Source organism: Sminthopsis crassicaudata, chromosome 1 (assembly GCF_048593235.1).
Source record: "Sminthopsis crassicaudata isolate SCR6 chromosome 1, ASM4859323v1, whole genome shotgun sequence".
Lineage (NCBI taxonomy): Eukaryota > Metazoa > Chordata > Mammalia > Dasyuromorphia > Dasyuridae > Sminthopsis > Sminthopsis crassicaudata.
Window position 1 is genome coordinate 88,033,511 of NC_133617.1, and position 24,371 is coordinate 88,057,881.

Below are 24,371 nucleotides of genomic sequence, written 5' to 3' on the forward strand. Positions count from 1 at the left end.
AACCCCAAATGGGTTACGTTAAGTCAGATATAACTAAAACAAATCTGTTAGGTGGCTACATTATTGGAATTCAGAATGCATATTTCCATTGGTCTGGAACCAATTACCATACTTTGAATAATTATAACTTCTAATAGTGAAAACTCAAATATATTCAATCACTTCATGGGATTCATTTTTCACACTAATCAGAACTTAGAAGGGAACAATGACTTTTGACTAAAGGGATCAGGGAAGGTTTTATTGAACAGGTATTGAATTGGAAAATGAAAGATGGATAATATTTCAGCAGGCAGCAAAAGGAATAGAGGGCATTACAAATTGAAGAACAAGGTGAAACACATGGAATAAAGTAAAGAGAGCATAAGATGCATGCAAGGTACAGGAGCTGGCTAGTTGTTTTATAGTTAGTAAAATATGGGACAGTAATAGAAGAAAGAGCTTCACTTTGATCAAAAACCACGTGGTAAGTACATACTGTATACAGAATACTTTATCAGACAGCTGAAAAGTAAAAATTAGTCAATTCAGATCTTTTTGAGGCTTATAATATAATGACATGGGAGATACAACGTAGAATATAGACAACCAATACAAGTTAGACTATGATTAAGTGCTATTTTGAAGAACAATCATAGAGGAAAAGGGAATTAATAGAGAGAACAATCATTTTTGACAAGGGTGATAGGAAGTTTTCAGAAGGAGGTGACCCCTGAATTGGGGCTTCAAAGAAGAAAAGAATTTCAGTATACATTAGCACGGTGATGCTATTATTGATAAGGATGGTGTATCCAGTTGTCATAGAAGCAAAAAATTTATAAGTGCTATGGTATGAATTTCTTTCTCTCTCCTTTTCCTCTGTCCCTTCAGGGTCCTTCAGGAGAACCGGGCCTTCGAGGACAAGATGGTGCCAGAGGACCTCCTGTAAGTACCAGAATATCTGATAAATCATATTTGACAAGTTAAGTAGCATGAATACACATTGGCACTTAATGAAAAAATAAGCTTTCTTCTCTGAATGACAGGTTGGAAATTAGATATGGAGAAATATTCTGAAGAATACCATGCAGTTTACAGGAGCCGAGAGAGGGATGTAGAGAATTCTGTCCCTCATTCTAAGCACATGTAAAATGTGACATCATATTTATCTTAGTAATAGCCATGTCTATTTATGCATAATAGAATGAATGGTTTCGACCGGGACATGCAATTCCATAGCTTCAGGGATACAGCCAAGGTTTGGGAAATGAGAACAGGGACTCAGAGACAGAAGATGGTTGTAATAAATGATTTGTCAGGGCTAGAACTTATAGTCATAGAGTCAAGGTCATATAATCTTTGAAATTTAGGTGTGAAATAGATCTCAAAAACAGTCTAATCCAATCACCCTTGACAGGTGAGAAAACCATAAAGCAGTAAATGGATTTGCCCACAGTCATATTGCTAGGTAAACATTTAGATGGTGCAATGGATAGAGCATCGAACTTTGAATCAGGAAGAATTGACTTTAAATCTTATCTTAGAAACTTATTATCAAATCATTTAACACCTGTGAATGTATCATTTTTAAAATGGGAATAATAGTTGTACCTACATCACAGTATTATTGTAATTATTGTATTTTATATTGTAATGATTGCTAATTATGATATATTTATATTGCATTTGTTTTATAAGGATTGATAATGATAATGATGATGGTGACATCTAACATTTATAAAGCATCTACTATATCTTAGACACTATATTTAGTGCTTTGAAATTATTGTCTTGTTTTTTCCTCACAGCAATATAGTGATGTAGGTACTACTATTATTACTATTACTGAGATAAATTGAGGTTGAGTGACTTGCCTAGGGTCGCATAGCTAGTAAGTATCTGAGGCCAAATTTGAACTCAGGGCTTCCTAACCTCAAGCCTTGTACTTATCCACTTCTACCACCTCCTTATAAAAGTATTTATCATTTTTGTTCAGCTGTTTCCATAGTGTCCTTACTCTCTGTGAAACCATTTGGGGTTTCTTGGCAATGATCCTGAAGTAGTTTTGCCATTTCTCCTTCTCTAACTCAATTTACAGATAAGATTAAGTGGCTTACCCAGGGTCACACTAGTGACTTAGCTAGTAAATGTCTGAGGAACTTGGGATTTGAACTCAGGAAGATGAATCTTTTCAATGATAGCTGCTATTGTGTTGTTAATGTTGCTGTCACTATTATTATTATCCATTGGCCAAAGAGCTATTGATGGAATGAAAGGAGAAATCCTAGCATAGACCTAGAGTTAGAGACCTTGTAGGCGTGATCATCTCCAATCACTTCTCTTGAAATCTTTTTTTTTATTTACATCCTGATAATGGAATGAGATGGGATCTGATCGCTGTTGCTTATTTCTTTTCAAGGCCGCTTCTTTTATCGAGAAACCTTTCACATTCTACTCTTAAAATGTTGGATCCAGTAGGAGTCTAAAAGCAAAGTAGAAAATGATTTGGGCTATTTCAGTTGTGCAGATGCTAATCCTACATTCTCCTATGTCAAAAAGATTTTCTGGAGTGTGTGTGTATGTGTATGCTCTTGGAGAGGCTACTGAGACCTCCACCATGACTATAAAGATATAGGATAGAGATGTATATTATCCCATGGTGCCTTTGTTCTAAGAGATTGATCCTTTGCTTTGAAAGGTTCTATCCCTAACTACCAGGAGAAGAGAAAGGACCAAATTAGTACAGGAAGAGACAGTATGGTGGACTGATTTGGAATGACTAAAATGATTGGACTCTGTCAAGGTTAAGATAAGAATGTAAATGGCCATGTTATACCATGAGGCCCACATATATAATATGAATTATTTTTTTCCCTGTGGATATCTTCAACAAAGAGAAGACCTAATGCAGTTCCAATTGATTAATGATGGACAGAATCACCCAGAGAAGGAACACTGGGAAATGAGTGTAAACTGTTTGCATTTTTGTTTTTCTTCCCAGGTTATTTTTACCTTCTGAATCCAATTCTTCCTGTGCAACAAGAAATTCGGTTCTGCACACATATATTGTATCTAAGACATACTATAACATATTTAACATGTATGAGACTGCCTGCCATCTAGGGGAGGGGATGGAGGGAAGGAGGGAAAAATTCAGAACAGAAGTGAGTGCAAAGGGTAATGTTGTAAAAAAAATTACCCATGCATATGTTCTGTCAAAAGAAAAAAGTTACAATTGTAAAATTAATAAAATAAATAAATAAAATAGTTCATGTTCTCATTTTTAAAAAAATAATTATTTTTCCTAAAAAATGTATTTATTTTTCTTCTAGGGATTTAAGGGACACACAGGAGACTCTGGTCCACCTGGCCCTAGGGTAAGTTGATTACTTGATATTAGAAAAAGAAATGGACAGGCTCTTCTAAAGTCCCTCAATTTCAGTCTTTCTGATTCTGGATTCTGAGTAGAATTACACCCAATTACATCAAACTATTTAAAACCAATACTAATTCCTCTTGACAATTAAGTGTCTTGCCATCCAAGAAAGTGACAATGGGGTTTCCAATATAATGAGAGAAAAATCAAGACAAAAAGGAAAAACCATGTGAGAGAGAGAAGAAAAACAGAAAAAAAAAGTGAACATAGTATGTATTGATTTTCATAGTTCATTTTCTGGATGCCGATGGCATTTTTGGTCCAAAGTCTATTGGGGTTGCTTTGGATCACTTAACCACTGAGAAGAACTAAGTATTTCATAGTTGATCAACACCCATTCTTGTTACTACCATGCACAATATATTCCTGGTTTTGCTTGTTTTGCTCAGCATCAGTTCATGTAGATCTTTCCAGGCCTTTCTAAAGTCAGCTTGTTTGTCATTTTTATACAACAATAATATTCCATTACCTTCATATTCCACAACTTGTTCAGCCATTTCCCAATTGATGGGCATCTACCCATTTTTCAATTCTTTGCTATCACAAAAAAAGTTGCTATAGACATTTTGCACATGTGGGTCCTGTTCCCTCCTTTAAGATTCCCTTAGGATACAGACCCAATAATGGCACTGCTGGATCAAAGGATATGCATGTCTCATAGCGCTTTGGGTATCGTTCCAAATTACTCCCCAGAATGGCTGGATATATTCACAATTCCACCAACAATGCATTAGTGTCCCAGTTTTCCCACATGTTCTCCAACATTTATCCTTATTTTTTCTTATCCTCTTAAACTGACCTGAGAAGTGTAAGGTAGTACCTCCAAATTATTTTAATTTGTATTTCTCTAATCAATAGTTATTTAGAGCATTTTTTTGTATCACTATGCATGGTTTTAATTTCATCATCTGAAAATTTTCTGTTTATATCATTTGATCATTTATCAACTGGGGAAATGACTTGTATTCTTATTAATTTAACACAGTATATATTTTAGAAATGAGGGACTTTATCAGAAATACTGACTTTAAAGATTTTTTCCCAACTTCATACTTCCCTTTCAATCTTGTTTCCTTTGGTTTGGTTTATGCAAAAAAACTTTTTAATTTGATGTAATAAAAGTTGTCCACTTTGCCTTTCCTAATAGTTCTATAGCTTCTCCTTTAGGTGATAGGTAAATTATCCCTACCTCTTCTAATTTGCTTATGGTGTCACTCTTTATGGCCAAATCATGTGTCCATTTTGACCTTATTTTGATATGGGGTGTGAGATGTAAGTCTTTCTTGAGTTTCTAACATATTATTTTCCAGTTTTCCCATACATTTTTTGCCAAATAGTGAGTTCTTATTCTAGATGATAAGAGTTTTGGAGTTTATCAAATACTAGATTACTATAGTAATTTTTGTGTCATATATATCTAATTTATTCCACTGATCTACCAATATTTGATCATACAAGTAATAGAGAGCTACTGTAGTTTACTAAACAGAGTAGTTACACAATAAAACCATCTCTTTGGGATATTTATTTTTGCAGCTCTGGGGAAGATAGATTACATCTCAGCTTAGATAAAACAATGAAAAGTAACATAATTCTTCTCTTCAAGAGACACATGATAAATGCAAAGGGGACATACATAGAAACTAAAACTATTTCTGATATTCGATAAGCCCCCAAACCCCAGTTATTGGGCTAAGGACTTACTATTCAACAAAAACTGTTAGCAAAATTGAATAGCAGAATGGATAAAAATTAGATTTAAAGGAACACTTCATACCTTAAGTCATGATAAGCTCTGAATGGACAAGTGATCTAGAGAAAAAAGATGAAATCGTAAAGAGATTAGAGAAATATAGGAAAAAATACCTATCAGATCTATTGGAAAGGAGAAAAACATATAACTAAATAAGGCACAGGGAGAAGATAAAAGATAAAGGAGATAAAAAGGATAATTTTGATTATTTAATAATTTAGATAGAATTTAAATTTCTTAACACAAACAAAACAAATTTAAGATTTAAAAGTGAAGAAATCAACTGGGAGGAAATGTCTTTACAACACATTTCTCTGATAAATATTTTATTTTCAAGGTATATAAGAAAATGATTCAAATTTAAAAGAATGAAAATCATTACCCAATTGACAAATAGTCTAAGTATTTGAACCAGCATTTCTTAAGGGGAAAAAGTTCCAGGATATCTATAAACCATATGGAAAAACAAAAACAAAAAACAACCTATAAATTACCCCACCACTTATTCCAAATTACAATTAATTTTAAAATGCAAATTAAAGCAATTTTGAACAATTCTACTTAACACCTATCAGCTTGGCAGTGATTCCAATAAAAGGAAGTGATAAATGTTGGAGGTGTTGGCAAGGGGAAAAGGCTGAGGAAGGTATATTGACACAGTGCTGGTGGACTTATGAATGGATACAAACATTCTAGTCCTCCTGACTCCAAGGCAAGTGGTGTATCCATTGCACCATCTGCCTCTGGATATAAACATTTAGGAATGTAATTTGGAATTATTCACATACATATTAAATAGTATATGCCCTTTGATTCAGCTATACCACTGCTGAGGCATTTACCTAAGAGGTGAAAGAAGTAGAAAAATGTCCTATATACCCAAAAATACTGGAAACTAAATGAATGTCGATTAATATGCAATTACTGAATAAATTGTTATTTGAAGGTGATGGAATACTATTATGCTATAAGAAATAAGAAAGTAAATGATTTAAAAGAAATATTGAAAGAGTTATATGAACTGGCACAGACTGAAATAAGCAGAATTAGAATCACAATTAATACTAAAACATTAACATAATAAAAAAATGAACAATTTTAAAGACTTATAAAATAATGAATGTGCAGGACCAGGAGAACAACACTATAAAGACAGACAATTTTGAAAGCAGCAATAACCATGATCAATATAATGACCATCTATGATTCCAAAAGATCAATAATGAAACATACTACTCACTGCATATAGTCAATGAGGGAATTTGTTTTGCTTGATTATATATATGTGTGTGTGTGTGTCTGTTAAAAAAAGATTTCTTTTTTGCTCTTTGGGTTGAGGGAAAAGAAAATTAATTTCGATTATTTAAAGAAATGTGAAGTAGAAAAACTTGGAGATGCTATATATGTAGAATGTCATATGTACTTTCAGAATAATAATAAACAGAAACAACAGTATTTAGCACCTACTATATGCCAAGTACTATTAAGCATTTTGCAAATATTATCTCATTTTATCCTCATTACTATTCTGAGTAGGTCCTTTTATTAACCCTGTTTTTCAGTTGAAGAAAATAGAATTTAAGTCTCTTGTTCAGGTTCACAGTTAATGAGTGTTTGAGCCTAGATTTGAATTCTGTTTTTCTTACCTCCAGGTCCAACACAGTAGTCAATGCAATACCCAGCTGCCCTAATAATATTTAAATGTTCATAATGTAAAACCAAAACACATTAATAAAACTTCTTTTTTCCTCTTGTGCCATGTCCACAGTACTTAAAATTTTTAGCAATGCTGTGAAACAGCTTTTGGGAAAACGACAATTTCCAGTTGATTGGGAACTGATGCTCAGAGATAAGTGATTTGTTCAGAATGATAGAATCATTACTATCATTTTTGAGCTATGAAAATTAAGGTACACAGGGGTTGTATCCAAATTTCCATCGAGCTGGAGATTGTTGTAAGACAGGGACATGATAAGAAGAAGCCAAACTTTTTTTTTTTTTTTTTTTTTTCTCTAAAGTACTAATGTAATCTTTTTTGGAAAATGCAACGTCTCTTTTGGGTTTAATAAGGAGAATAAAGACAATCTCACACTGAGGCAAAGTTCTGGTTTGCCTGGCGGTGGAACTTGAAGGGCTCACTGATTGTCGACTCAGAAATGCCATGCAGTAAAGGGTTAGCCATAGACAAAAATTCCAGGTGGAGATGGGCCGAGACAGAGTTTTGACATTCTGCCTTGGAGAAGAATCTGTCATAATTATTTCATGTAGAAAAAATATAGTAAACACACACACACACACACACACACACACACACACACACACACACAAGCACACCTGAAAACACATTCATTCTTAAAAATATCCAGGCTTATCAAAAGCATGGTCTTATATCCTTCAATTTGTTTTCCCAGGTAACTCCACAGGAGCACCTTCCATGAGGACACAGGTTCCCGTCACCTCTTGTTTTAATTGGGATCTTCTTGTTTTCATCTTTTACAGGGTGAGCCAGGAGCACCAGGCCCTGCAGGGAGGGAAGGATCACCAGGGAAAGATGTAAGTGTATTGCTTATCTGTTGTGGGTAGGATGGAGAAAGAAATTTCATTTCAGGATTTCACATGGTTATCCCAGATACAACAGACAAGGGTGCAAAGATTGTGTTTCAGGACAAATCATTATAGTTCATATATGAGACTGGCCCGTCCTCATACTACTAAATGGTTCTATAACTCAGAATACTTCCCAGGTTTACTAATTTCTTCATAAATTCTCTTTCTGCTACACCATTGTCTCAGCAGAAAAAAAAAAGAGCACTCAGACTAAAGAGTCAAGTTACAATGAAACAAAAATTGTTTTTAAAAATGAATGAATAAGAATAAAAATAAATTCTAGCATCATTTAGGGGTGGAAAGGACTTTAAAGGTTATCAAGTCTAACTTCTCAATTCTTCTCTTTGGAAACTTATATCTTTGTCTTATAAAGAGATTAGGTGACATACCTGGAGTCAGGAAGCTAGTAAGTGTTAGAAATGAAAAATTCAGACCCAAATTCTTAGAGTGAGTGGAGGAAGGCCTTCTATGTTTCTTGTAAAAAGCAAGTGCCATACTCCTTTGAGGGGGCACAAATGCAATTTACAAAAGCCAGAACTAGCAATTATTTTCCATAATATCACCTATCTCCTCAAAATTTAAATTGGAGACTTTTCCAAAATCTAGTATTTTATGAAGCTTCTATTTCGTGCATTCCCTTCCCCTTGCCACATCATCATATGTTCAAAATGGTGGATGTCTCCTTCTTAAAAGAGAAAAAAAAATGTAATATGCATTTGGCTCATTAAGCATGCCCAATTAAAATTTTAACTTGCCTGGGGCAAAAACTCAGGTCATTTGTACTCAACCAGTACTAGTAGTTATTTCTGTTGAGTTAAGACATTCTTTAATTCTCTTCAGCCAGGATGTACTGACCCTATAACTTACCTTCATTTTTTTCTACCATGGCAATGTAAAGGGAGGCTATGAATTTTTCAACTGGGGAAATAAAATCTTACAATTTTACTTCTCATGTAAGTGTCTGAGATGAAATTTAAATCCAGAATTTTCTGACTCCAAGTCCAATGCTGCATTTTACCAGCTTGCCTGTAGAATATATCTTTTGGTCAGTACAGAAAGACAGATATCCTATATTATTAAAATTTTCTAAGATTTAGAGTAGAAATAGTTCTTAAACATTTTATAATCTAAACTGATTATTTCCTAGAAATGAGAAACTGAGACCCTAAGGAGTCACCTGATTTTTGTAGGATCATACAGCTTGCAAGCAATGATCCTTGACCTCTGATTCCAAATTTAGTGTTTTTTTTTTTTTATTTTAACATATTTAGTTTTTTGTTTTGTTTTATTTTTCCCTGAGGCTATTAGGGTTAAGTGACTTGCCCAAGGTCACACAGCTAGGACGTGTTAAGTATCTGATATCAAATTTGAACTCCCGTCCTCCGACTTCAGGGCTGATGTACTATCCACTGCACCACCTAGCTGCCCCTAAATTTGGTGGGGACTTTTGAAGCATAAGGCAAATAAAATATAAACCAATGAAATGCAATCATTAAAGTCTTAGAGTTGGTGGGAAACTTGGAAATCATCTAGTCTACCTTGAGGTGGAGGGAAGTAGATTTCAGTAATATAAAACAAACAACTTTCCAGCAATCCAAACTATCCAACCATATACATGACTTAGGTCAGTGAACTCTCCAACACCAAATGTCTCTTGAACAATGATGTAGTAGAAGGAGCACTGAATTTCCCATTAGAAGACCTGGCTCTGGTTCAGCCACTTATCACCTTTAAGACCATAGGCAAGTCACTGTATTTTCTCAGATCACATTTTCCTCATCTATAAAAGAAGGGGACTCAGGCAAATAACCCCCAAAGTCCTTCAAATCTTATGACCTTTTGTTTGCCTATTAATCATTGTTTGAATTTTTCTTCTTGTTGATTATTAAACACTTGAACTTTTGCATTTGATAATTTAGGTTTCTTCCTGTTTCTCATTAAAATTTGTTCCTTTTTTTTTTTTTTCCAACTGTGGGCCTTGAGGACAATATTTTCTTTCAAGCTCTCTTGCCCATGTCTTACTGTGTTATATACCCTTGTTCCTCCTGAGATTAATCTCTGCATTAATAATAGGATAATTTCTTTTCTTTTTTCTAGGGTGACACTGGACCCACAGGGCCCCCGGGTGCTCGGGGACTTAGAGGAGCACCGGTGAGTTATCTTTTGGTAACTTTTAAAATTTGTTGGGAACATTATCCCAAAGCAGATGTAAGAGATCTATCAATAAAACAATTTGTCTATCTAGAGAGCTTATCTCACAAAAATCTTTAATGTAGGCAGTATAAATATAATAATCTCCCAACTTACAGATGGAGAAACTGAGAACCTCAAAATAAAAATAGCTTAATTGATGTCATTCAGGTTAAAAAGTACCAAAGCTAGAGCTTGCACCCAAGTCCTCTGAATTCACATATATCCCTTTTTTGTGGTATGACATATTCTCTCCATGTGCAGTGTGTTCTCCCTTCTCTTTTCCATCATTGCTTTCATTGATGACAAATCAAGTTAAGATGAAGATTATTAAGAGGTTGCAAAGGAGAAATATCAAAGAGTAACCTGGGAGACACATGTGCAAGAAGGTAACCCTACAAGTATGCTTAGTTGTTGGTAGAAGATTTAGGAGCTAATATATATGAGTGTATATAAATGTTTGCTCCCTTTTTGGCCCTGTTTGGTAAAGTCACTTCCCTTTCTCTTATCAGCTTCCTCCAAGGGTTACTACCCAGATTTTAGCATATCTGAACTATCCAAAGTATAGTTAAAAAGCAACCAGACTCTGGGGATGGACCTGCTTACAAAGGTTCTGGAGTACTAAGGGTGATCTGAGAGCACCTTATCTAAGTCACATTCTAAAAGCTTTGGAAGACTCAGAATAAAGGATGGGTTTGGGTTGGTTTTATTTCATTTGGGAGTAAAGAGAGATCAGCATTTCTGATTTCATCAGTATAGGGAATTCAAGGAGGAACTTCTTACAAGTTCAATTCAGTAACTGTTCTACAAGTACAGTCTTAAAAAGTTAACTGAGGTACTAAAAAGTTAAGGGACTTAGCCAGCATCATAAAGCTAGGTAGTAGGTGTCAAAATTAGGATTGAAACTTAAGTCCTCTTCATTCTGAGACTAGTCTATTATCCCTTACGCCAATGGTTCCCAAAGGTTTTAGGTTCTTGTATCTCCTGACTTTTAGTAAACCTTGAATCCCCTTTAAAATGAAAGGAAAGGGGCAGCTAAGTGATACAGTGGAGAGAGCACCAGCCCTGAAGTCAGGAGGATCTGAGTTCAAATCTGGTCTCAGACACTTCCTAGCTGTGTGACCCTGGGCAAGTCACTTAACCCCAATTGTGGAAGGAAGGAAGGGAGGAAGGGAGGAAGGAAGGGAAGAAGGGAAGGAGGGAGGGAGGGAGTTTACCAGGTAGTCATTAACCATTGATTAAGCAGTTACTGTGTATCAGACAGAATCTAAAGGATAGAGTACCAGATCTGGACGCAGGAAAATTCATCTTTTTGAATTCAAATCCAGCCACAGACACTTCCTAGCTGTGTGACTCTGATAAATCACTTAATGCTGTTTGCCTCAATGTCCTTATCTGTAAAATGGAGAAGGAAATGCCTATAAAGAAAACTTCAAATGGGGTCATAGAATTGGAACCAACTTAAAAACTATTTAACTATATGTGTGTTGGTGATACAAAGAAAATAAGAGGTTATCTCTGCTCTTGAGGAGGAGAAAGGATATTGTACATAAGAAATAAAATGCATCCATTAATTTCAATAGGATAATATAGTGATGTATAGTCTAAATGGATCTGCAGATGAGAAATAAAATAAAGATAAACATGAATTTCAATGGGGCAATATAGTAATTTATTAAATATTTCTTTTATCTCTTGTTTTGCATAAAAAGGGAAGAAAACAGGATGGGAGGGATTTGTTGCACAGTAGTAAAATAGAGTGGTTGCATTTTTACCTATAATTTTCCCCTTGCAGGGTAAAAATGGATCACCCGGCTCTCCTGGAGACCCTGGCCAACCAGGTAACCCAGTAAGTACCGGTCAAATGTCAAATAAAAGAAGAAATTAACTTGTCAAATCCAAAGCAGCTACAGCCCATACCTTTTGGTTCCCCACTTCACATGGAATAATCTAGGCCCCATTCACCCCTATATAGAGTAACTCCACAGGTTGCTACTGGAAGAAGGGGAGGACTCAGGTCTTTTTTCCACCAGAACATCAGATTTATCTCATGCAGCCCCAGAAAAGGGCACATTGTTCCATAGCTGAGGGAACCAGAAGGGGGTAATTGGACTGATTGCACATTACCTCAGGCAGAAGGAGTAATGAGTCTGTCTATCATCTCAAGATATATTTATGAGCATTGCAAGCAGGCAGCCTCCCAGTGGGGAGCAGAACAAATGGGAATCATCAGATGATGGAGGAAGAGTAGAAAGACTTGGTGTTCAGCCACTGGCAATAGAGAGAAATGCCAGGAAAAGAAGTCTACTGAAGGCTTCTGGGAATGGTCAGGACACAGCAAATCTTAAATAGCTTTCCAGAGAGACTTTAGAAGTAACCATTACTATGGATAAAATTGCTAATGTATCTTCGACTGCAGAACATAGTCCACTCCCAGCTTCCACCATTAGATTTCCTAATTGAATTAGGAATGTTAATACTGGTGTGTGTGTGTGTGTGTGTGTGTGTGTGTGTGTGTGTGTGTGTGTGTGTGTGTAAAACAAATACATGTCTACACAAAGAGTTTCTTTTTTTTTTTTAAACAGAAATACCATTGAATCAAATTCAAAAAGTCTTTTAGAATCTCAGAACTAGAAGCAATCTCAAAGGCTGTGTAGTCTACTTCCTACCTGAACAAGAATCCTCCTTTTAGAATTACTGCATTCCTTGATTTGATGATCCCCAAGTGGTTAGCCAGAAGATATCTACCTAAATGAGTATATTCCACTCATGCTAAATTTTTCAAAGAATTTCTGGACCTTTATTGATTTGTTTATTAAAAAAAAAACTTTTCAAGCCAAACACAACTAAGGAAAATCAGCTTCATTTATAGTCATACTTAATTTTTTGTAGTAAATTTATTTTTAATACACATTATTTTATGAACCAAGTTGACAGAAAAATCAGAGCAAAAGGAGAAAACTATAGGAGAGATAAAAAAATAAACAAGCAAACAGAAAAAAGAAGTGAACAGAGAATGTGTTGATTTACATTCAGTTTACTTATTTCTTTTTCTTGGTACAGATGGCATTTTCTGTCCAAAGTCTATTGGGATTACTTTGGATCACTAAACCACTGAAAAGAATCATCTTTCATAGTTGATCGTCACATATTCTTGCTGTTATTATGTACAATATATTCCTGATTCTGCTTGTTTTATTCAACATCAGGTCATGTAAATCTTTCCAGGCCTTTCTAAAATCAGCTTGTTCATCACTTTTTATAGAACAATAATATTCCATTACATTCATATTCCAGAACTTATTCAGCCATTCCCCAATTGATGGGCATCTACTCATTTTTCAATTCTTTGCTATCACAAAAGAAGCTGCTACACATATTTTTGCATATGTGTGTCCTGTTCCCTCCTTTATGATTTCCTTGGGACACAGACCCAGGAATGGCACTGCCATGTCAAAGGGTATGCACAGTTTGATAACTTTTGGGGCATAATTCCAGATTTCTCTCCAGAATGGTTGGATTCTTTCACAACTCCACCAACAATGCATTAGTGTCCCAGTTTTCCCACAGCCCCTCCAACATTTATCATTATATTTTTCTGTCATCTTAACCAATCTGAGAGGGGTGAGATGGTATCTCAGAGTTGTTCAATAGTGATTTAAAGCATTTTTTTTCATATGACAATAGATGGCTTTAATTTTGTGATCTGAAAATCTAGGTATCCTTTGACCATTTATCAATTGGGTAATGATTGGTCATACATTATTTTAATCTGAAATGCTATTTTCTGCCTTTTCCCATGCTACCACCTTGAGTTGTCTCTGAATGACCTCTGGTTTTTTCTCAAAGTTAAATCCATCCTGTTAAAAATAATTTGTTATTATTTTTTGCAGCTTTCCCCCATATTTTAGCATTTTATTGTTCTATTTCCATTTCCAACTCAAATGTCCTCAAGATAATTTTTATTATTTGAGTTTTTTTTTTTGCTAATCTTTTTTCTTTTAATTGATTTTTCCCTCCTTTGCTTCTCATCATTTTATAATGTGATGGTGCCTATAATAATGTACCTATCTACTTCATAATATTTTAGAAATATGCTTGCATTCTAAATTAAAAGAAAAATATATCTTGAAAAGATGCAGAGTTGTAAAGAAGTAATGAAGTTACTATGTATTATTATCTGTAATCAGGTAAGTTTAAGTCCAGCCCTACTGTCAGTTACATGAAAGCAGGGATTATATTTTGGGCAAATTTATACACAAACATTCTCCATACAGCAAGGACTTACTGTCTATTAAATTCAATTTCATTCTGTCCTCTGTCTTCATCTTTACTGTATACTGAGTGCCTTGGCACTCATGGCAGAACAAGCATGAAGGAAGAGGTTATGACTAGGATTGATCTGGATTGTTGTTGCAGTTGTCTGTTTGTATTTGTAGGGGCAGAAAGGAAACAAAGGTGATAATGGCAGCCCAGGTCTTCCAGGATTCCAAGGACCTCGGGGACCTCCAGTAAGTAGAGAACTTTAAGCCTTGGTTAAGAAGCTTCCTGGACTGTATATCAACTTTAAAGGCTTCATTTTCTACCCAAGCTGCATTTTTCATTAGATCATTCCAAGATTCACATTGTACCTTCTTTTCAGGTAGAATTAAATAAGTGCTTGTTCAGAGGTAATAGATCTTTGTGATAGAAAGTAACCTTAAGAGACCATCGAAGCAAACCTCCTCATTTCATAGATGAAGAAGCAATTGAAAATAGAAACTTATGCATTTTGCTCATTTCAGAAAGTCAAAGTAATTGTGGTTATTTGGGTGGCAGCTTAAGAGGGGGGAAAGTTAGATATTCCAAAATTAATCTATATTTCTAGACTTTGCTGAAATGAAATTCAGAATTATTTATCACATTCCTATTCCTATCTCTGCCACTCTGAAGCTGAGTCTAAAGTGGTTTTGAGGCTTCACCTATTTCTTCTTTTGGGGGACTTAAACTTTTGAGGGTAACCAACAAGCCTCAAATCCATTGATGAGTTGGAAAAATGTCTACTCCAAGTTCATGAAGACTTCTTCTGGCAGAATGTATCACTGAGAACATTTGTTCCAAAAATCACAAAAGTTACTGAAACAGGTGCTGTGGAACACGTAAAATATGGACACCAAGATTACCCACTGTATCTCTGGCCCTTGCAGTCCTGAATTGTCTTCTCACTGAACTTTGATGACTCAAGAAGGAAGAGTGACAGTGATGATTTTGAGTGACTACTTCACTCAAATCCAATTCATGAGAAGTCAAGACATCACCTCATGGTGTCATTGATCCTCTTCTAAATCAAAGGACAAAACAACAACAATCTACCTCACAAGTTATGGAGGAAGCACTTTTAAATCTTGAAAAGGTTTTATAAATGTGAACTACTATTATTGTCATTATCATTAACCTGAAGGAGAAGAGGAATGGCTTTTATGATTGAATCTAAGCTAGAGCATCCCCTTAATTTGCATGTGGGCCCACACATTTGTGGTACAATTAGTAAGATCTACTCTTCTATGAAAATAAACAACAGCACGGACTTGTGAGGATCAAATGAGATAAAAATTGCAAAACCCTTAGCATATTGCCTGATTCATAGTCACTGCTATATAAATGCTGTTCAGTCATGGCTGACCCTTCATGACCCCATTTGGCGTTTTCCTTGCAAAGATAATGGAATGTTTTGCCATTTCTTTCTTCAGTTCATTTTACATATGAGGAAACTGAGGCAGACAAGGTTAAATGACTTGTTAAGGGTCACACAGCAAACTAGTATATGAGACCAGGTTTAAACTCAAGCAGATGAGTCTTCCTGACTTCAGGTCTGGAGCTCCAGGTCACTCCACTGTACTACCTATCTGCCCAATACAAATGTCAACTATTAACATTGTCCTTAATTCCATGACTTGGTGAACCTCAATATTATCCCTAGTAATTTCCTGAGTAAGTCATTTTAACTTTCAGGGCCTATATTTTCTAAATCTGTCTAATCGAAGTGTTGAAGTTCTGGTGCTCCTTCCAGTTCTAACATTCCACATACTTTGCTCTTCATATTTAATATTTGTCTTTATGTTTCAGCATTTTGTGTTCTATTATTTTCCAGTTTTAATATTCTGGGTTGTGTTTGTTTGAAAACTCCATGTTCCTTATTCTAATATTCTACCTTATAAGATATTTCTCAGTTTTAAAATACTATGATCTTTGGGTTTTTTTTAATGTTCTTTATTCTAAAATATTGTATTCTAAGGTATTTTCTAGTTCTGATGTTCTCTATTCTTTATTTGTTCTAACACGTTCTATATTCTAACACTCGGTCATCTAAGGTTCTGCAGTTCTAACATCTTATGTTAATATTTTATCTATGCATTCTTTCTTTCTGTGTTCTAAAGCATCTTCCAGTTCTAACATTCTGGGGTTTTGTTCTTTATTCTAACAGCTTGCGTTCTAAAGTCCCAACTGAGTCTGTTTTGATAATCTATGTTCCCTTCAAATGTTAAGGATGGAAAATGTGTTTCTATATGCCCTAGTCAGGATTTTGGGGAATTACTATACAGTGTCACCTCAGTTACTGATAGTCCCATGAAATGCAAAGGGAGTGGAACAATAACTTCTAAAGTCCATTGTATTATTTGCTCTTTATCATTAGAGAGACACTAGAGTATAGTGAAAGAGCAAAGCCCAGATTCAAAGGAGGTCTCCATGTTTGTGCTTTCTTAATTAGCTAGTGTTGCAATTCTGAGTTTAAAACAACAACAATAACCACAAAAAAAATTGAACTCAAAAATCCTTCCCCTCTCAGGACTTCATTTATTAAGGTCTGGAAAATGGAGGATCAGAACTAGTCAATCTCTAAGGTCATTTCCTTGTTGATCTCATAAATGTTTCTTGAATAAATATTCAAGGATTTTATCCATCATTTCATATATTATTGAATGGAGTAAAATGGAAGGAAGAAAGCAAGAGGGAAAAGGAGTGTGCCCATTGGTAGCTAATCAGGAACATCTAGTATTGCCTGGATGAACAAGTTACTTCCCAAACACTCATCTCCCTTCTTCTAAATACAGCACTACTATCATATTTCAATTTTATATTTATTATATTTTAATTGTTTGGTACCCAAACGAGTTAGCATATTTCTCATCTCTGTTGCTCCTTGAGGGCAGAGATGATCTTCCAAAGCCTGATATAGTAAATAGAACACCAAATTTGAGATACAGAGAAGATCAGGCTTCCAATCTGACATGAGTCACTGCTTTGAAAAATGCTGGAAAAATCATTTGTCCTCTCTGGGCTTAAGTTTCTTTACCTATGAAATGAAATAATATTATAAATAATATATTATATGTGATTTAATCTATAATGCATAGATATAAATAATAAAATAATACATATTTTTAAAGGGAGAGGGATTGGACCAGATCACCATTTCTAAAACCTTTTATTCTTGGGACCCTTTTTATACTCTAAAAATGATTGAGGGCACTAAAGACCTTTTGTTTATCTAAGCTATATCTTTTAATATTGACTCTATTAAAATTTAAAACTAATCACTTAAAATGTATTAATGAATTTTTCAATTATAAAAATAAACTGATTGAGTTAACATAACATATTTTATGAAAATAATTATATTTTCCAAAACAAAAAGTAACAGTGACATTATTTTACATATTTTTAAATTTTCTATTATTTATGGCTTAATAGGAGCCATTATTTTCTTTGCTCCTTTATTTAATTGTTGTGATATACAGATATGTAATTAGGCAAATAACATCTTGATATTATTATGAAAATAGTTTTGACCTCACAGATCCTTTAAAGGAATATCAGAGATCTCCACAGACTCTTGAAGAACCACTGGATGATGCCTTTGAAACTTTGAAATTTTATGACACCAGACACTTTTTTTAAAATTTATTTTTAATTTACCCCAGACTTTTAACCTCCTATACAAAACACATTGCAGTAGAAAGAGCATCAGACTTGGAGTCAGTAGAATACTAAATTTGAATAACATTTACTAGCTGTGTGACTTTGGATGTCACCTAATCTCTCTTGGACTTCAAATTCCTTATTTATAAAATGGGCATAGTAAAATTAAGTATACCTACTGAAGAGGATCATTATGAAGAGAGCTAGAAAATTACTATTATTACTCATGAAGGAGATAAAACACTTATTGCCTAGCTGAACAAGAGTGTTATAAAGATCAAGTTGAGATCATTTATAAAAGGACTTTCCAGACTGTTAAGCATCTCTATAAAAATGTAAGAAATTAATTTTTCCTGGATTCTTCATCACTCCCTTTCTCAGTTCCCTTAAACTTACAGTAGTTTGCAAGTGGGAATATAGACTACATTACCTTAGTACGTAAGCACTTAAGGGAAGAAACTTCCTCTTTTTACTTGTAGCCCCAGCACCAGAATGGAGCCTGACACAAAGTAGTTGCTTAATAAACATTTGTTGATTTTTTTGGGATAGCCAGTGATGTTTAAAAGATACTTGTCACTTAGAGGATTGGTTAGTTGGTTACCATTGGCATACCATGCATTTCTCGACTCTTTCATAATTGTTAATGTTTCACAGGGAGAACAAGGAGAAAAAGGCATTCCAGGAAAAGAGGCAAGTATTGAGCATGTTTTAATCCTTTTACTGATCAAATGATAAAGTGGATTTGAAAGGGCTTTGTATACTATAAAATATATTGTTAACTGTATAGCCAGACAAGTTTTAAGGATCAGGATTTTTTTTTATGAAATATCACACTTCTCTAAAGCAAAGCAGAGAGTTCTGGGAAAGCACCCAAATTAATGACATCCAATCCACCAATTATATCAAAATTTTATTATTGTTCAAATTCACCTTATAAATTCATATCTTCCTGTTACCAGTTAGGTGTTCTTGCAAACAAATCAGGCATTGCATCTTTAGATATGAGATTTTTTATAGCCGATACACATCTTTTTCAATAACAATAGTTTGGTTTTTAATTGCCCTTCTGATAATAATGATTTCACATTGTCATTATCTCAAGGCCATTTCTCAGGGTGAGCTTCATAATTAAGAGTGATGGCTGAAGGGTTATATTTCAAGTAATCTTGGTAATTGCAATTTTTTTGGCAAACTCTGGAAGATCTGATTCAATTGTCATGTTTGTTTTGTTTTTGTTTTTGTTTTTCAACACAGCTGGCAAAGAGCTTATGCTAGAAGTAGAAATATCAGCTCTTTTTTCTCACAGTCTCATCATTAATATTCTCATTAATTCCCAATTATCGTTTGTTGTTTTGTATAGAGCTGTTTAATCCACTTGTCCATTCTGTGAGGACTAGTTTAATGAAAAATAGGAATTCATAAAGTCACTTATCTCAACCACAGGACATGTCAGTACAGTAAAATTGAGCCAATCAGTGAGAATGTCACTGTAAATAGGGGAACACCTGTTCTTCCATCAGGATATTGCATATATACCATATATGGCCGCCCTGAAATGATGCAACTAATGCCAGTGCATATATTAAATTTTGAAAAGGCTTAATATGTTTTAGTTAAAAATAAATTGAAAGATGTAGCATACTTTCTTTACACACCTCAATGCATTGCTTTCTTCATAATTACCCTACTTTGGGGGATTATTATCTTAGAACATCTTTCCTGAGCTCAGAGGTCTTTAATCTATCAATAAATGGAAATAACAGTGTCTGCTTTGATTATCTCGTGGGATGTTGGGAACATTGAATGAATGAGTTTATGTAAAGTGCTTCCTCACTCTAAAACACTATGTAAATAGGGACTATTATTATTGAGGGATTTTAAGCTTTTCAGGTAACTGTAATGTATTCTTTAAAAGGAGAACAAAGACTTTAATATAAGATCATCTTTCTAGTGATTCTCCTCAGTCATTGCATCGGGAGCCTCTTCCCCAGTTTTCATTTTGTATAATCTTATTTGCTTCTGGCTCCCTGATTCCTGTTCCTATACTCATCACTGTTCTCTTTCCACAGGGTGCCTCAGGAAAACCAGGAGAACAAGGTGCAAAGGGAGAAAGGGTATGTAAGAGAAATGTCCTCTCTCCTAAGCTGAAATCAGAAGATCTAAATCTCAGAACTACATCTGCCACATAGTAGCTTTGCAATCCTGGACAAATGAGGTCAGCTTTCTAAGCCTCAATTTCTCATCTGTAAAATCAGCATAACGGTTTTTGCTCTATCTAATTTGTAACATCATTATAAACAAAGTGTTTTGTGAACCACAGAGCCTTTCATAAATGTGAATTATTATAATTGCATAGATGACACACATATTGTATATCCTTATGGCTTATCCCAGACTAGAGCATAACTGATCATCAAAGGAAAAAATATTTGTCTTTTTTCAATGAGTACATAAATCTTCATGGGTTTTTTCTCTTGGTAGGTAATTAAGAAATAATTAAAATTATAAACATAGATGTGATTGATGGCAAAGAGAGGTAATGCACTGAAGTTGATGAATGATGGCCTGAGGAAGTTACATGTCCCAGTCAATTGAGTCTAGAATCAAAAAGACCTGAGTTCACTTCTAGCCTCAGACACTCACTAGCTCTGTGTTCCTGGGCAAGTCACTTTACTTCTTTCTTCCTCAGTTTTGTCAACTGTAAAACAAAGATAATAATGGAACCTTCCTCCCAAGAGTTGTTATGAGATCAAGTGAGATAATATTAGTAAAGAACTTAGTCCCTCATAGTAGGTGTTTAATAAATACTATTTTCATTCTCCTTTTTTTTGTCCTCTCCCTTGTCTCCTTCCCTCCCTTTCTCCTTAATGTAAAGTGTAATATATTCACTTTAGTTAAAAAAGTAAATAGAAAGGCTTCTCAATTTTTTCCTTTATCCTCTTCTCTTTTTCCCTCTTTTTCTCCTTCCCTTCCTTTCTACCCTTTCCTCCTTAACTCCTTACTTCCTTCTACTTTCTTTTCTTCCTCCTTCTCTTCTTTTCTCTCTCTCCCTTCCTTCCTCCCTTTTCTCCTTTCTTCCTTATTTCCATTCATTTTTCCTTCTTTTCTGTAAATCAGGGCAGCTTGGTCCTTCTACCTGTTCTCCCATTCATTTGCTATCTGATCTTGGTTGGCTCACATTTCCAATCTGGGAATCTTGTTCTTCATATGTAGAAGAAAGAGACAGAAGTAGACAATCTGTAAAGGCCTTTCCAGATTGAATATTCTAAGATACCTTCCAGCCCTAATATCCAACATCTTATCATACCTTCCCTACCAAATTTTCTAATCTAAATTTGTCTATTTTCATTTGAAAAAGTTTCAGACATGAAAACATGCCTGGCATGGCATTTGCCCAGTGCTGGGTTTGTCATCGGATGTGAAAAGGGAACAGATTTTTCCATAATGAATGTTGGCAGCACCAGGATTTAATAAGATTTTCTTTACATTTGCCTGAAAGGGAGTTGGGGGGGAGGGGGAATCATTTCTGCAGCAAATTTGTGTGTGTGTGTGTGTGTGTGTGTGTGTGTGTGTGTTTTAACACCCATGAAAGCTGCTTCTCCTCACAGTGAAAATATATATATCCAGTCTGCCTTGAAACCCCCACACGTGTTGCTTGTTACACAACCACTCTGAATGGCAGCCTCCAGTTCCCCTTGTTGTCATGGCCCCCGCATGGGGATGTATCTCAGCTTCCTTTGCAAGTTCTAAGAGTGACGTGGCAGCTTCTTCCACTGTGTCAAGAGGAAGCAGAAAGATTGGGTCTCCCTATGGAAATTCCCGTAGCACTGATTAGCCCCAGCCAAAGATGGTAACCAGGTTTGGAGACAGAACTTGAATACTTTTCAGGGTAAGGGTCTGGGGAAAAGAGCACAATATGTTCCTGTAGAGAAAACCTTTGATTTGGAGTCACAGTACCGAGACTGACATCCTTTATTACTATCTGTATGACTTGGGCAAGTCAGTCAGTCTCCCTGAGCCTCAGTTTCCCCATTTGTAAAAGGAGGGAGACGAATAGCTTGTAAGTTTCCTTCCAACTTTCATTTTGATCCTATATTTTAAAAGGAGCATAAACACCATTTTCTAATGTCTAAAGCCTGGCATATAGAACAGGGACTTAGATTTATTCTGTGAGCCTCAAAATAGTAAAAAACTAGAAAGTTAGAGGGATAGAAATTGCTGTTCAACATGAGAAATTCTTTGTAATGAAGGCCATCCAGCAATGCATGCAGAGGTGGTGACCTTCCTGTAAATGTTCTAACAGTCTGGGCTTGTTGGGGACTCAGAAAGATTCTTATTATTTGTGGGGCTTGGACTAGAAAAGTTCCCTTCAGACTGACATTTTCCGATTCTAGGAAGTCCTTGCTATAGGAACAATGTGATATTATGGAAAAAGCAGTAGTCTGGGAGCCAAAGAATCAGTTAGAGTCAAAAGACCCGGTGTCTCATTCCAGCTCTACAACGTATCGGCTGTGTGATTTTAGAAGTCAGTGTCTTCAGACTTGTAAGTTTCTAAATCTATAAAATGGGTATGATGAGCCCTGACCTTTCCATATAACAGAGATATTTGGGAATTCATTGAAATAAAGTGCTTCGAAAGAAATCATGCCCATGTAAAAGATCACTAATCATCAGAAATTATTACTTAATATTAGAAACATTTATCTGCCAGTAGCCATCATCTGACTTGGAGGACCATAGTACAAAGGGCTACTCCTCTTGGGAACATGTCACTTTTTTTTCTTTTTTTGCTTGCTTAAATTTGGAGGGGGAGGGGCGGGGAGGAGACCCTCAGGATTAAGTGACTTGCAGAGGATCACACAGTTTGTCTGAGGCCAGATTTGAATTCAGGTCCTTCTGATTCCAGAATAGGTGCTCTATCTCCACTATTTAGCTGATCTTATTATGAGACTAGGAGCAAGAAGGAAAATCTTCTTCAAGTCCCCTTGAGTTCATGGATTCTATGAAGAATATAGCTCGGTTGTTTATTAAACCACGGGGGAGACATCAGATAACATTTGGAAGAAAGGAGAAAAGAGGCAAGCGTTAAGTCCCTGCATGATTTTAAGGCCTGTGTTTCATTGGTCTTGAGGTCAAGAATCAAAGATTGTTTGCAAAGTGGGGTCAGACAGCAAGGAAGGGTGATGAGATTATTCCAGGTTCTAGTACCTCTCACTTGATGTTGTAACAATCTTTTACACATTTTCCTCTGAAGCACATTTTTCTCTTTTGGCAAATGAATAGTTTGAATCACAGTATGACTAAGATTGTTTTTGTCTTTAACATTCTGTGTCCTAAAGTCCTTTCTGTTTCCCATATTCTATATTCCAATATTCATATACTCTATATTCCAAAATTCTACGGTCTTAAAAACCCTTTCAATTCTAACATTTATATTTTAAGGATCTTGATAATAATAACATTCCAAGATTGATGTGAAGATAAAATGAAAAGTGCTTTGTAAAACTTAAAGAATTTTATAAATGCTAGTTATTGCTGTGGTTGCTTTTATTGTTGTTCTGGAAGGAAAGAAGAATGGGCTGCATGCTGTATAATGAGACTTCATGTGTTTCTCGGACTTTTGTTCTGGGTAACTTGCAAGGAGGCAACATAGATATCTGTAAGCAAATTCTTCTCCCAACCTTCTCCAAGTGAGACTTTCATTCCTGCCAGAAGGAAAATCAGGAGGTTGGGGTTTTCCAAGAGAGAGGGGATCTCAGGTTAGAAAGATATCTTTCTGCTCCCTTAATCATTGTCATTATACTGGATAAGAATGGATTCCATCTAAGTTCTGGTCATTTTGTTATCTATGGGGAAAGGAAGGACCACTAAGTTTTATATGCAACAACCCTTCCTCCCTCCATGTTAGTTCCACAATGACCACCAAGGGAATAGCAAAGAACACCATTTATCTAAGTGTAGTAAAACATAAATCAGAGAAAAATATATAAATAAATGTATTATATATATATATATATATGTATATATATATATATGAAAGAGAGAAATACAGATATATATGTAGATAGATAGATAGATAGATAGATATTAATTTCCTTCTCCTCCTTAGGAAAAGTAAGGAAATGACACTTGTTTAGTAAGGGTCTAAGATTAAGTTTGAATTCAAGGATTGAGCTTTTCTAACTCTGGGCCTAAAACTCGATCCACTCTCTCCACCCAGCTACTCATTCTCCATATCAACATTCTATGTTGTAATGGGTCTTCCAGGTCTAACCTTCTCTGCTTTACATCCTACTTCTGTCCTACCTTTTACATTTCCAATTTTTAACATTCTATAGTCTCAAGACACTTTTAGGTCTAACATTCTTTGCTTCATCTTTTAGACTCCTATTTCTCTCTAATATTCTCTATTTCACCCTCCTGTGTTCTAAGTTCCAATATTCTGGT

General features: G+C 35.2%; 1 protein-coding gene across 2 annotated transcripts in view; it reads left to right on the top strand.

The window, feature by feature from the left end:
* Window positions 1–24,371, top strand: part of COL22A1 (collagen type XXII alpha 1 chain) — a 578,696-nt gene that overhangs the window by 539,216 nt on the left and 15,109 nt on the right. For both annotated transcript variants that reach the window (XM_074264749.1, XM_074264757.1), the window contains 8 exons: window positions 871–924; window positions 3,312–3,356; window positions 7,668–7,721; window positions 9,873–9,926; window positions 11,761–11,814; window positions 14,405–14,476; window positions 18,579–18,614; window positions 19,994–20,038. In XM_074264749.1, the coding sequence (XP_074120850.1) occupies window positions 871–924; window positions 3,312–3,356; window positions 7,668–7,721; window positions 9,873–9,926; window positions 11,761–11,814; window positions 14,405–14,476; window positions 18,579–18,614; window positions 19,994–20,038 (414 nt within the window). The remainder of the gene's footprint in view (window positions 1–870; window positions 925–3,311; window positions 3,357–7,667; window positions 7,722–9,872; window positions 9,927–11,760; window positions 11,815–14,404; window positions 14,477–18,578; window positions 18,615–19,993; window positions 20,039–24,371) is intronic.